The sequence below is a fragment of the Acomys russatus genome, chromosome 11 (assembly GCF_903995435.1).
Source record: "Acomys russatus chromosome 11, mAcoRus1.1, whole genome shotgun sequence".
NCBI lineage: Eukaryota > Metazoa > Chordata > Mammalia > Rodentia > Muridae > Acomys > Acomys russatus.
Genome location: NC_067147.1, coordinates 42,368,796 through 42,382,085, shown reverse-complemented (window position 1 = coordinate 42,382,085; position 13,290 = coordinate 42,368,796). Strand labels below are relative to the sequence as shown.

General features: G+C 37.8%; 1 protein-coding gene across 1 annotated transcript in view; it reads right to left on the bottom strand.

Annotated features, from left to right (window-relative positions):
- Nucleotides 1–13,290, bottom strand: part of Ctnna3 (catenin alpha 3) — a 1,456,883-nt gene that overhangs the window by 100,188 nt on the left and 1,343,405 nt on the right. The window contains exon 15 of the mRNA XM_051153175.1: nucleotides 110–291. Coding sequence (XP_051009132.1) covers nucleotides 110–291 — 182 coding nt within the window. The remainder of the gene's footprint in view (nucleotides 1–109; nucleotides 292–13,290) is intronic.

Below are 13,290 nucleotides of genomic sequence, written 5' to 3'. Positions count from 1 at the left end.
AACTCTATACTTACACTTCCCTTGCCACTCAGAGAAACTTGGAAACTTCAGGGAAGTGACAAGTGCATAACCATCATTGGGTATCACACATCGCTCCCCATGCAATTACCTTGTAAAGTCTGTCATCTCCATCATGATCATGCACATCTTCTTGGCGAGAACAATGATGTCATTGCTCGTGTCATCCCATATCTCGATCTCGGCATCCAGCTTGCTCTTTACTTTCTTGAAATCAGCTACTTGCTCGGCAATCTTTTCCCTTTCTGCCTCAGGCAATTGAGTCATCTTAGCCTAAAATGTGATAATTCAATTTAAAATCACTTTTCTACAGAGGCAGCATCCTAGGGAGAAGTAGTCACTATAAGACATTTATACAAACATTTCACTTAAAGTCAAGATACCTAAGCTAAAGACATCCAAACCAAAATTTCCTATTTGATTCAAATGGGAAAAGCTACAAAACTATAATTTTTTGCTTGCAAACTTTAGGGTTACATTTCGGATTAGAAAAATGTCTGTTGTTTTAATTCTTCTCTATGAATTAACCTGTTAAATTGAATTTTTCTAATACCCAAAATTTTATATTAATTAAAATAAAATCTGAAGCTTCATGTTTGTTCAAATGCATATACTTCATAACTTTTAATTATATTAATAGGACACTTCGAAAGATGAAGTTAAAATTCATTTGATTTGACAGTTTACTTATCTATCTATACATAAATGTACAAATTTCTCTTAAATAAGCACTCCATATATATTCATAAGCAATTATAGCATATACTTATATAAATTTATAGATGGTATGTGTATTTCATACATGCAAAACGTTTAGATCCATATTAGCATATACACTCTTCCCATGGAAGAATAAGAGTGAAAGGAAGGATTTATGAAGGGCGTCCTCTCTTATTAGCATACCAGGTCTAGAGGTGCTACTCAAACAGTAAGCGTTATCTGCTTTGGCATGATAGCACTCTGTGGATATGTTACATTCTTTAAAGCATGCAAATTACCTCTTCCCATTGCATCTGAAATGAGGCTTTGGTAAGAAACCATGTAAACTCTAACACCACTAAACTCCCAACCTCAGCACCTGGAAGCTGTCAGTTTTGTAAAGTAGAAAAATATTTTAGGAGTAAAAATGATTTCATACTTTATAGACCATAAAATTTCTGTAGTACAGCTTGAAATCAGGGATGGTGATACCTCCAGAAGTTCTTTTATTGTACAAAACTGTTTTAGCTATCCTGTGTCTTTTATTTTTTCCATATGAAGTTGAGAATTGCTCTTTCAAGGTCTGTAAAGAATTGTGTTGGAATTTTGATAGTAATAAAAACTGCATGGTATTGGCATAAAAACAGACAGATTGATCAATGGAATGGAATCAAATCAAAGACCCAGAAATAAACCTATACACCTAAGGACACCTGCCTTTTGACAGAGAAGCCAAAACCATACAATGGAAAAAAGAAAGCATCTTTAACAAATGGTGCTGATCTAACTGGATGTCTGTATGCAGAAGAATGCAAATAGACCCATATTTATTTCCCTGCCAAAACAAAAACAAAGCAAAACAAAACCCCTCAAGTCCACGTGGATCAAAGACCTCAACATAAAACTTAAGACACTAAATCTATCAGAAGAGAAAGTGGGGAAGAGTCTTGAACTCATTGGCACAGGAGACAATTTCCTGAACATAACACTAACAGCACAGGCCTGAAGGTCAAAAATTAGTAATGGGGACCTCATGAAGCTGAAAAGCTTCTGTAAGGCAAAGGACACCATCAATAGGACAAAATGGCAACCTACCAAATGGGAGATCTTCACCAACTGTACATCTGACAGAGGGCTAATATCCAAAATATATTTTAAAAAACTCAAGAAATTAAACACCACCAAACCAAATAATCCAATTTAAAAATGGAGTACAGAGTTAAACAGAGAGTTCTCAACAGGAATATAGAATGGCTGAGAAGCACATAAAGAAAAAGTCAACTTCCTTAGTCATCACAGAAATGCTCTGAGATTCCATCTTATACCTCTCAGAATGGCTAAGATCAAAACCTCAAGGAACAGTGCATGATGGTGAGGATGCGGAGCAAGGGGAACACTCCTCATTGCTGGTGAGAATACACACTTGTACAACCACTGTTTAAATTAATCTGCAGTTTTCTCCGATAATTGGCAATAGATCTACCTCAACACCCAGCTATACCACTCCTGGCCTTATAGCCAAAGATGCTCCACCATACCATGAGACATTTGCTCAACTATGTTCACAGCAGCTTTATTTGTAATAACCAGAAACTGGAAAGAACCTGAATGTCCCTCTACTGAAGAATGGATAAAGAAACTGAGATATGTTTACACAACAGAGTACTACTCAGCTATTAAAAACAAAGAAACCTTGAAATATGCAGTCAAATGGATAGAACTAAAAAAATATATATATATATCATACTGAGTGAGGTAACCCAGACTAAGAAGGACTGGTATGATATGTACTCACTTATAAATAGATATTAGATATTAGATATAAAGTACAGGGCAACGATGGTACAATCCACAGACTGAAAGAAAAGGAAGAGGGCCCAGGCACTTAACGTTTGAATCTCACACAGATGAGGAAATAAAATAACCATCTGAAGTAGATGGAGGGACAGAGCTGTATGGGAGATGGGATGGGGAAGGCAATGAGGGTGGGGCTCTGGTGTGTGTGTGTGTGGGAAGGGACAGTGGTGGAAAGGGGAAGACCTGGAGAGAGGATGAAAATCGGTAAGGGAGCATCTCTGGGAGAGGGTCCCAAGGGTGACCTTAGCTGAGAGCCCTAACAGTGAGGGCTATAGCAAGGTAGGACTTCTAGTAGATGAAGGGTGACACCAACCCACCCGTAAAACCTTTGACCTGAAATTGTTCTTGTTTACGGGAAGTATAGGGAGAAAGATGGGAACAGAGATTGAAGAAATGGCAAACTCATTGGCCCAATTCAAAACCCATCTATGGGAGAGAGCCAACCCTGATACTGTTAGTGATAACTCTGCTATGTTTGTAGACAGGAGCCCAGAATAACTGCTCTGAGAGGTTTCATCAAGCAGGTGATGCAACCACATGCAGAGGCCCACAGTCAAACAATAAGCAGAGATTGGAAAGTTTTGTGGAAGAGTGGGAAGAAGGATCCGTAAGAAGACCTAAAGAGTAAATTAACCAGGCCCCATGGTGCTCACAGAGACTGAACCACCAACCAAAGAGCTTGCGTGGGCCAGAGTTAACCCCCTACACATATGTAACAGATGTGCAGCTTGGTCATCATGTATGGGAATAGGGGCTGTCTCTGATTCCTTTGCCTGCCTTTGGATCCTTTTACTCTAGCTGGGCTGCCTTGTTTGGACTCAGTGGGAGAAGATGTGCTTATTCCTGCTGTGACTTGAGGTGCCAGGGTAGGGTGGTACCCCTTAGGGGCCTCCCCTTCTCTGAGAGGGAGAGGATAGAATGGGAGGAGGGAGCAGGAGGGTGGGACTGAAAGGAGAGGAGAGAGGGGGCTGGGATCAGGCTATAAAGTGATTATATAAAAAAATCCCATAAAATTTCATGAAGCTATCTTTGTCATATTGTACAACAAATTAGATGCACATATGCACACACACTCATACACACGGACACACATACAAACACTCATATACATATACTTAGACACACACACACATACTGACAGACACACAAACACACAACTACACACACACATACACACAGATATATACATAGACTCATCCATATGCATACACATGCACACACTATAAATTCAGATATTTTCTAGTAGTAGGTGGATAAGAGGATGTTTTGAAAAAGATAAAACACATGTTTCTCATTTGACTATTTTTAAGATATATGAGATGTGCAATTATTTCTGAATTCTAATGAATGGGCATCTATAAGTGGGAAAGAAATGTCAGAAAGCTTTGCAATTTTCTGAATATTAGATTCGAAGTAGCAAAAACCTTCTCATTAGATAAATATTATATAATACCAAAAAAGCTTAACTATATTGGATAAAGAAATTAGGCTGGGGAACAACTTTAATCCCAGCACTCAAGAGGCAGAGTAAGGCAGTTCTCTGAAAGTTTGAGGCCAGCTGGTCTACAGAGTGTATTCTAGGCCAGCAAAGACTACATAAAGAGACCATGTCTTTTAAAAAACGGAATAATAGTAAGTAAAAGCATAAAGAAAAATAAAAGTCAAAGTACCAATATGAACTGTCTGTCATTTATTATTAGCTTATTATTGACCTGATGATCTCGGCATGGTATCACTTAAGCTCTGAGGGTTAGGATACCTTGCCTGATTTATTTATTTGTTTATTTATTTATTTATTTATTTATTTTCAGGTCAGTTTTGTTTATTTGTTTTATTAATGTATTCAGATTACATCTCAATTGTTATCCCATCACTTGTATTCTCTGATTCCTCCCTCCCTCCTGCTTTCAATTTATTCCCCTCCCCTAGGTCTATGACCGAGGGGGGCCTCCTCCCCCACTATATGGTCATAGGCTATCAAGTCTCATCTTGGTAGCCTGCTTATTCTTTCACTGAGTGCCACCAAGGCCTCCCCAACCAAGGGAAAGTGTCTTGCCTGATTTCTAATGTAGGGAATGCAACCAACAGTAAGGCTTTCTGGTGTGAAGTTTCTTTTAAATTCCTCAGCATAATCTGGCATGTATTAAATGTTCAACAAGTGACATCTACTTCTTACTCAAAGAAAACCTATCAACATATATTCATATTTCTAGCACATTTTCATTAAAGACTAAGGTTGAGATTCCTGAGGCTAGAAATTTTAAAAGAAAGATTTATTTTTAATTATGTGTGTGTGTGTGTGTGTGTGTGTGTGTGTGTGTGTGTGTGAGAGAGAGAGAGAGAGAGAGAGAGAGAGAGAGAGAGAGAGAGAGAGAGAGAGAGAGAGGGAGAGAGACAGACAGACACAAAGACAGAGACACAGAGAGAGCCTGTGCATATTTATGAGCACATGGGTACTAGTGGCTGTGACAGCCAGTGGTGAAAGTCCCCGTGGAGTTGTGGTGATAGACCAAAATTTGTCCTCCTCAGGAGCAGTGCCTGCTCTTAGTCATTGAACCATCTCTCCAGCCCACAGGCTACATTTTTAGTTAGTGAGCTATACAACTTCTCTTTCTTAGCAACTGAAAGTACTTTTGCCCTCTTTTCCTCTCTTATTTTCCTTTTTGTTCCCTCTCTTAGTAAATGGTTCCTAAACAGAATGTTACAAGCAGAGCAACATTTACTGCCCCCTGGCACCTGGCAAGCCACATAAATGAACACAGCTCACTACTTCTGGAATCAGAGTATGCTGAGTAAATTGTAAGGTATCAACTTGTTAAACGAGCTTGAAAATAGAAATGTTTTTTCCCCATCTTGAAGACTGGACACTATTTTTCCCCTCTTAAAATGTTTATACATTCAAATGCTAATAACTATATTTATTTAAATGTTCAACAGAGGCATCTTACTACATCCTACACCTGAGAGGTAATGAATCTTGTTTCTAGTTGTGCTGGTTTTTAAAATTCTTGTTCTTCTTCTTCTTCTTGTTCTTCTTCTTCTTGTTGTTCTTCTTGTTCTTCTTGTTCTTCTTCTTCTTCTTCTTCTTGTTCTTGTTCTTCTTCTTCTTGTTCTTCTTGTTCTTCTTGTTCTTCTTCTTCTTCTTGTTCTTCTTCTTGTTCTTGTTCTTCTTCTTCTTCTTCTTCTTGTTCTTGTTGTTCTTGTTCTTCTTCTTGTTCTTCTTGTTCTTGTTCTTGTTCTTGTTCTTCTTCTTCTTCTTCTTCTTTTTCTTGTTCTTGTTCTTCTTCTTCTTGTTCTTCTTCTTGTTCTTCTTCTTGTTCTTCTTGTTCTTGTTCTTGTTCTTCTTCTTGTTCTTCTTCTTCTTCTTCTTCTTCTTCTTCTTCTTCTTCTTCTTCTTCTTCTTCTTTTTCATTTGGCAGCTTGACACACACTAGAGTCATTTGAGAAGAGGGACTCTCAGTTGAGGAAATGCCTCCATCCCAATGACCTGTAGGCAAATCTGTGAAGTATTTTCTTGATTAATGATTAATGTGGGAGGGTCCAGTGCTCTGTGAACACTGCAAACCCTGGGCAGATGGTGCTGATTTGTATGAGAGAGCAGCAGACTGAGCATTCTATAAGGAGCAAGCCAGTAACACATCACTTCTCCATGGACTGCTTGAACACCTGTCCCTTGGTTCTGGCCCTGCTTGAGTTTCTGCCCTGAATTCCCTCAGTGATGGGTGGGTAACAGCAAGTATATGATGAAATAAACTCAGTTCCTTCCCAAGTTGCTTTTGGACACGTGCTTTATCATATAAATAGTAAGAATAAGACACTGATAACCAGTATAACCCATAATGCTGAAGTCTACAGCAGAATATTATGGAAAAGCAGTCATTAATTACACCATAAAATAAAATATTAAGGTAGTAATATGGTCTAGGATATTCCACATTCTATTCCTAAGAATATCACTGATCTTGCATAGATCTGCACGAAATCTTTAACATCTGTGTATAAGTTTCCCCAGGAATGAAATGACAATAATTAAAACCTCCATTCTCTTGAGGAAACAAAGTGGATTATTGGAGACAGACAGACAGACACAGAGACAGAGACACAGAGACACAGAGACACAGAGAGAGCCTGTGCATATTTATGAGCACTGTCACAGATAGGAACCTCTTAGGGAGCATCCTACATCCTCTCAACTCACATGGTGAGTTACATTCAAAGGACTTTCAGCTCTAACAAGAAGACAACCAGAGGTTGAGCAAGAGCTTGTAAAACTGAAAGTTCTGGAGGATTCTAGCCTTACTTTGCACAGGACAGCAACAATAATGAAACATTTAATTACAGTCTGACACCTTTACTGAAAGGTTTAAGTGGATCTATGAATAATTTATTAAATGCCATCAATCAATTTCAATCACTGGGAAAATTTAAAAGTTAAACCCAAGAGAATACTCAATGTTGAGGATTCCAGAAAAAATGCCCTTTGAATTATTTTATATTGTACAAGGTATGAAAAGAAGAAGTTATGGCTAAGTAGAAACTTTGACAAAATATATCCTGGTAATCTACATGTATAGGCTCAATGTCCATAAAACAGAATGTTGATACAAATATTTTGTGGGATTCCAGTCATATGAATGATGTTGCACTGTGTGTGTCTGTTGATTTCAAAAGTTAAAACCAAAGACAATGAAAAAAAAGCTGAGAGTTACTTGTGCCAAACTCTCTTTAGGTACCATTTATATATATATTTGAGGCTAACTTCCATGTTACCCATAACACATAGATTTTCAAAATAATGTACTTTGTTCCATATTTTAAATTTGAGTTCCATCTTCATAGAAGCCCCGTGAGGCAAATCCGAGGGTAATCTCAAGTTACACATGAGGAAAATAAGTATTTCTGGGAGAGTAAGCAGTTTAGTAAAGAGAATAGTGTCAGGCAGTGTTTGAACCAGGATTTCAACCATAAAGTGTAGCCAGGAATTCTTCTGTGGTCATGCTGACAAACATGAGCAGTATCATCTGAAATGCACAACCACACCCACACAGTCATTGGAGACATTGCCTACTATACAGGTACTTAGCAGAATCAAATTTGCCTCTGCAGTCTCTGCAGCTGCCTTCCTTCCTTCCTAGAATGTGTTGAGTGTCTGCCTTTCTAGAAATATCTAATCACAGAATAAAGAAAAGCAAATGTAGACAAACAAGTCTACAGTGTTTATTTTTTAATTAATTTATTTATTTATTCACTTTATACCCTGGGAGAGGCCCCTTCCTTCTCTCCTCTCAAAACCACCCTCCCTCCCACATCCCCCTCCCCCATTTCTTGAAAAAGGGTAGCTCCCCTACCTACCTATCCTAACTCCTCAAGTAGCACCAAGACTGAGTTTCTCCCCTTCCCCTATGGCATGGCAAGGAAGTCTCTTTTCTCTGCGGGCATCCCTATCACTCTCCCCAGGTCTGATCTACCCCTTTGTTTCTCTCTGTTCTCCCTCTTCTACTTTGTTCCGTCTCTTCAGCCACTACCTCTGTGTATTCTATTTCTCCTTCACAGTGAGAGTTAAGCATCCTCCTTTGGGTCCTCTTTGTAACTTATCCTCTTTGGGTCTGTGCGTTGTGGAAAATTTATCCTGTACTAAATGGCTAAAACCTGCTTATAAGTGAGTACATACCATGTGTGTCTTCCTGGGTCTGGGATTACCCCACTGAGGGTGATCTTTTCTAGTAACAAACATTTGCCTGCAACTTTCATGATTTCCTTGCTTTTAGTGGTTGAGTAGTATTTGCCGGAGAGATGCTTTGTTGGTTGGTGTGCTTGCTGTACAATCAGGGTGACAAGAGTTCAGATCCCAGCACCCACTTGTCAACCTAGATGTTCCCAAAATGCCGATTGCTCCAGTTCAAAGCTATCCTATGCCTTCCCTATGGCATCTTCAGATACATAGAAACATGCACATCTCCAGAAACAGAAACATATGTAAACAAGCAAACGAATAAATTATAAATCATTTAAAAATGAAGGATAAGGAAAATGGCATAACAGGAAAAGTAGAGCTTTTCATATGGATCTTCACCCAACTTTAAATGCTGATAAGCATGCATCATGTAACAAAGAGTGTAACCATTCTAAACATCAGTATATTGAGCAACAGTGGACTTACATAAGAATATGGTTTGGATGAAAGGCATGTGTGCAAATATAGACAATAGAACAAGAAATATGAAGGACTTTGGTGAGGAGTACTTTCCATCAGTATACATAAAATATATAAATAGCCAAATTTTTGATATGCTTCCCTAGGATACAATTTCTCTGAAAGTAGACGCATAATTGGTAATATATGGCGTTAATATGGGGGTTACTAATAGAACTGTCCACAAGCTAGCTTATCTGTTTTTAGACTTAAAATATTTTTTTAAGATTCATGAGGGGAAAGGGGGTATATTATTCATTTGTCCCACCTCACAGAAGCAAATCACAAACCAACATAGATCTGAGCAAATAGGTCCCAAAATCACAAAGACCACAGAAATACTAAGTTGTTATAATCACTTCTTCCCTCCCCCCTCCCCATGGCACACCCAATTTTTCACATAGAAGACTAGTAAGTAACTGTGTGTCCAGAGAAGGAAAGTGGTCTTAAAATATTACTGAGCCAGATAGGGGAATATGTAATATTTAATTTTATGTGTGCACAATTCTATTTCACTACTTTTCTGTTTTCCTTAACTATAAACTATGTTAATGGACATTTAACAAATGTCCATTATAGCACATGTCTTTATAGTCTCCTATCCATGAAACACAGAATTAGAATTTTGTTAATAAACGTATACAATATAAACAATAATAATATGAATAACATATGGTAATATTCACATTTGCAACCATGGAAATTATGTCCATAAATATAAAGTGTAAATTCCCTTCTACTTAAAAATGGTCTCTCACATACTTAAGTATTTTTACCTCATATAGAAATGTTATATGTAAGAATAGTTTGTACCTAGGTTTCAGGAAAATGTAAAATCCACAAAACACATTTGAGCTACAAATGATGAGACTGAACACAAACTAGATATCAAACAGTTTTAAGAGATGATTGTTGTTTTTCAATATGAAGATTTCCATAATTTTGGACTCAACTATAATATTAAGGTATGAACTGCTATAATGTTTTAAATTACTTTGAAGTGTTTCAGGGGAAAATGTTTAAAAATATCTTATAAGTTTTCTTCAAAAATCTACTATCATGACAGGAAGAAAATATTCTGTCAAATTAAATAAGTACTATTAAACATATACTATATTCTATGCAATTCAATCCTGGTGAATTTACTTGTTATAAGACTATTGCCAAAGGTCTGATAAGCTCCTTTGAGGAAATAGGAATATTTGTCTTTCCAACAAAATGAGGTCCAGATGAACTCAGTACCACACAACCAACCTATAAGGTTGTTCTAAAGCTATCTATATCTTTTCCACTTCATCTCTTAATTTTTTTATTCCTTTGTTATCTCTTTAACAGCAGGCATGCACTACTTTCTGAGGCACTCTGTTACAGTTTTGACAACTGCTAGCTATTAGACAATTCTTCGTGTCTCCCCTCTTTTCTTGCTGTATGCCAGCCTCAACTCTCCACTAGAGAACTGGGAGGAGGATGTGCAATCTGGTTCCCACAAAATGACTTGCATTACATGAAAACAATCATCAGATGCTACTAACAGTGCCCTTTATGTCGTGTTTCCCTTTTTTCACAGTTACTCATTTCTAGACGCTTCTTCAAAACTATCTTATGCACATGGTCAGCATCAAGGCTTCCTCAGAGATACCACATGCGTCTCACTCGCTCTACAAATTGACTTCCAAATGCTACCTAATTCCTTGCTAGTCAAGAATAGAATAGGGTCTTTGTGAAGGATACAATGTTTACTCTGCCAAGAGCCTAAAACTATCCTAGAAAATTTCAACATCCACACACATTATTTGTATTTAATACTCAATAGAAGTGTACATAAAACTATAACTACACCATATCTGAATTTCTTAACATTTAATTCTTTGAACACTAGCTGTTGTCAAGGTTTAAACTAATTTAAATGCAATTGCATTGTGCCAACTTTAATCATTATTGAAGGATGTTGATAGGTTCTTGTGCTATGCAAACAGACACTATATAAATTTTTGTGCAATTCAATAAATAATATTGGAAAGACTGTAAGAAACTTTCACAAGTTCTAGAAACCCACTCATAAAATATAGCACAAATCTTTTTCTCTTGCACTTCGCACATATGTTTAGATACCTGAACCTCGTGACCCAGTTTCCAGTAAACTGGTTGGCAAAGTACACAGGAAGCATGCTAGTCTGAGCACAAAGACAGAAACTCAAAGAGGAGTCAGAACTCTAAGATTCTGGAGATCTGTTAGTTTATACATGAGCTTTCTTGCTTATATCAGCACATTCCACCCATCTCTCAATTGTAGCATAGTAACATATTTGTCTGGAATTGTGACCATGCATTATGTGATGTCTGCTCCACAAAGTTATGTGCTGCCACTCATGCTGGCAAAGAGCTCTCAATTACTCTGTGCAGAAAATGCACAATTCATATATTTAGAATTTCAAACTACTCAAGTAATGGTACATGGACTATAATTTGGAAACAACTTGCACTGGACCATTTTATTCATTGAACTCATGAAAAACTATATAGAGTCTCACTAAAATAGGCATGATTTAAAAAGAAAAGACTTGAGAGCAGGAGAGCTGGCCCAGCCCCTTGCCGGCTGCAGCATTCAGGAGAGTGTCCACAATACCCCAACTGGGCAGCATAGTGGAGTTGGCATGAGTGAGGGTGAGCCTGTTTCTTGAGCATGAGAGCAGGAGAACCTGAGAGGCCCCTACAGGTTACATTGGATGAGTTAGCCAGGGCAGTGCTGGGGAGCTCACCCTGGTGGTGTGGATACAGACAGTAGTGGCTACAGGCTGACCAACTTAGCTACTACCACTGCAGGCTCAGTTCCAAGTAAAAATTCTGGATTGATGTTTGTGTACCACTCACCATTCATTTGTTCAGATGAAGTATTACCTCAAATATACCCAGAAATATTAGTGTTTGTTTACATAATGAGTTATTGGTGGGACATTGTGAATAGTCTCTGTATTTATAACGTGGGATTCTATTCTATTGCTTGTTCTCTGATGTCTTGATTTAATGTCAGGGTAAATGAAAGGGGATATATGAGTCTCTAGACTGCTATATCTCTTATGTGCTGTGCCGGTAGCATAAACACTCCTCACAGAACATAAATTTAAGTCCTGAGTTAGAAAGTTTATTTTTATACTTATGTTTTTCAACACATACTTATGCTTCGATAATTACCTGAACAAATGTCACAAGGCTTGATACAAACTTCTTTCTGTATTACATCTCAATTAAAGGGTTTCTTTCTCTCCTCTCTCTCTCTCTCTCTCTCTCTCTCTCTCTCTCTCTCTCTCTCTCTCTCTCTCTCTCTCTCTCTCTCTCTCTCTGTGTGTGTGTGTGTGTGTGTGTGTGTGTGTGTGTGTGTGTGTGTGTGGAGTATGGGTAATTCAGTTCTATCATCTACACTCCTGTGAAGTTATTCTAGATGCAAGCAATCAGTTCGCCATATTCCCTGAGTTCCACATGGGCAGATTCAAGCACTCATGACTCAAAAATATTTAAAAATAGTTATATCTTCACTGAGACGCACAGGCTTTTTTTTTTCTATTGACATTAATGCCTAATCACAATGGAAAACTGACTGCAATATTTTTAGTTTAATGCAATACATGTTACTATTTATTTAGAGACAAATTGAGGTGTATGGAGGATACATGTAGCTATCACATAACCACAATGCCATTTTCGACAGGGGATATAAAATTCTGTTCATTTCTGTATACACAGAATTGTATTCTTGAAATCTATCTCACACATAAATGGAAAAAAACACTTTATCCACATCAAAATATGGCACAGTTATGGCCTGAGATTAAATACACTTAGCACAGCCCTTTGAGGATGGGGAACACAATAAAACACTGGGTTAACAGAAACACCTACAGCAACAACACCAACAGTACTCTAAATTTGTCCATATGGCCAGATCGCACGAGAAAATTAAATAAACAAAACATAATTCTTCCTGTCTTCTGGATGTGATTTCAGAGAGGCAGACATCTGGATCAGCAAGGCACTTAGCAGACTACAAGAGTTCCTCAAGTAAAATCCCATTTGGGACTGGAAATGAGATCCTCCACTGAAGATGCAGCATCTGACATGAGAGTCTTAACTCAGACTAAGATGGGCTACAGATGAAGCTGTGTTTATAGATGAGCACAAAGGGAAAATAAAACTAAAGTCTTCGATTAGCTAGGCTCTCAAAAGTAAAACTCCAGGCGACTTGGAGCATGATTTTAGGAATAGGTACATCATTTCAAAAGCAGCCCACGCGCAAACACTATGCAGACAAAAATCTATGGCGATTGGGAACATTTTCAAAGTAAAAAAGGAGAGCGAATGATTTTTGCCTAAGGTTCTCAAGCAAGGGACTTCACGGGCTGTGAACAATTTCTTTTTAGGTGGTGGAATGTACAATATGTTTGCAAATCATTCTGTTCTACGAATGATGTAAGAAAAGCACATTCACACAAAAAGCAAAGACAAACAGTAAAAAACTCAACACCAGG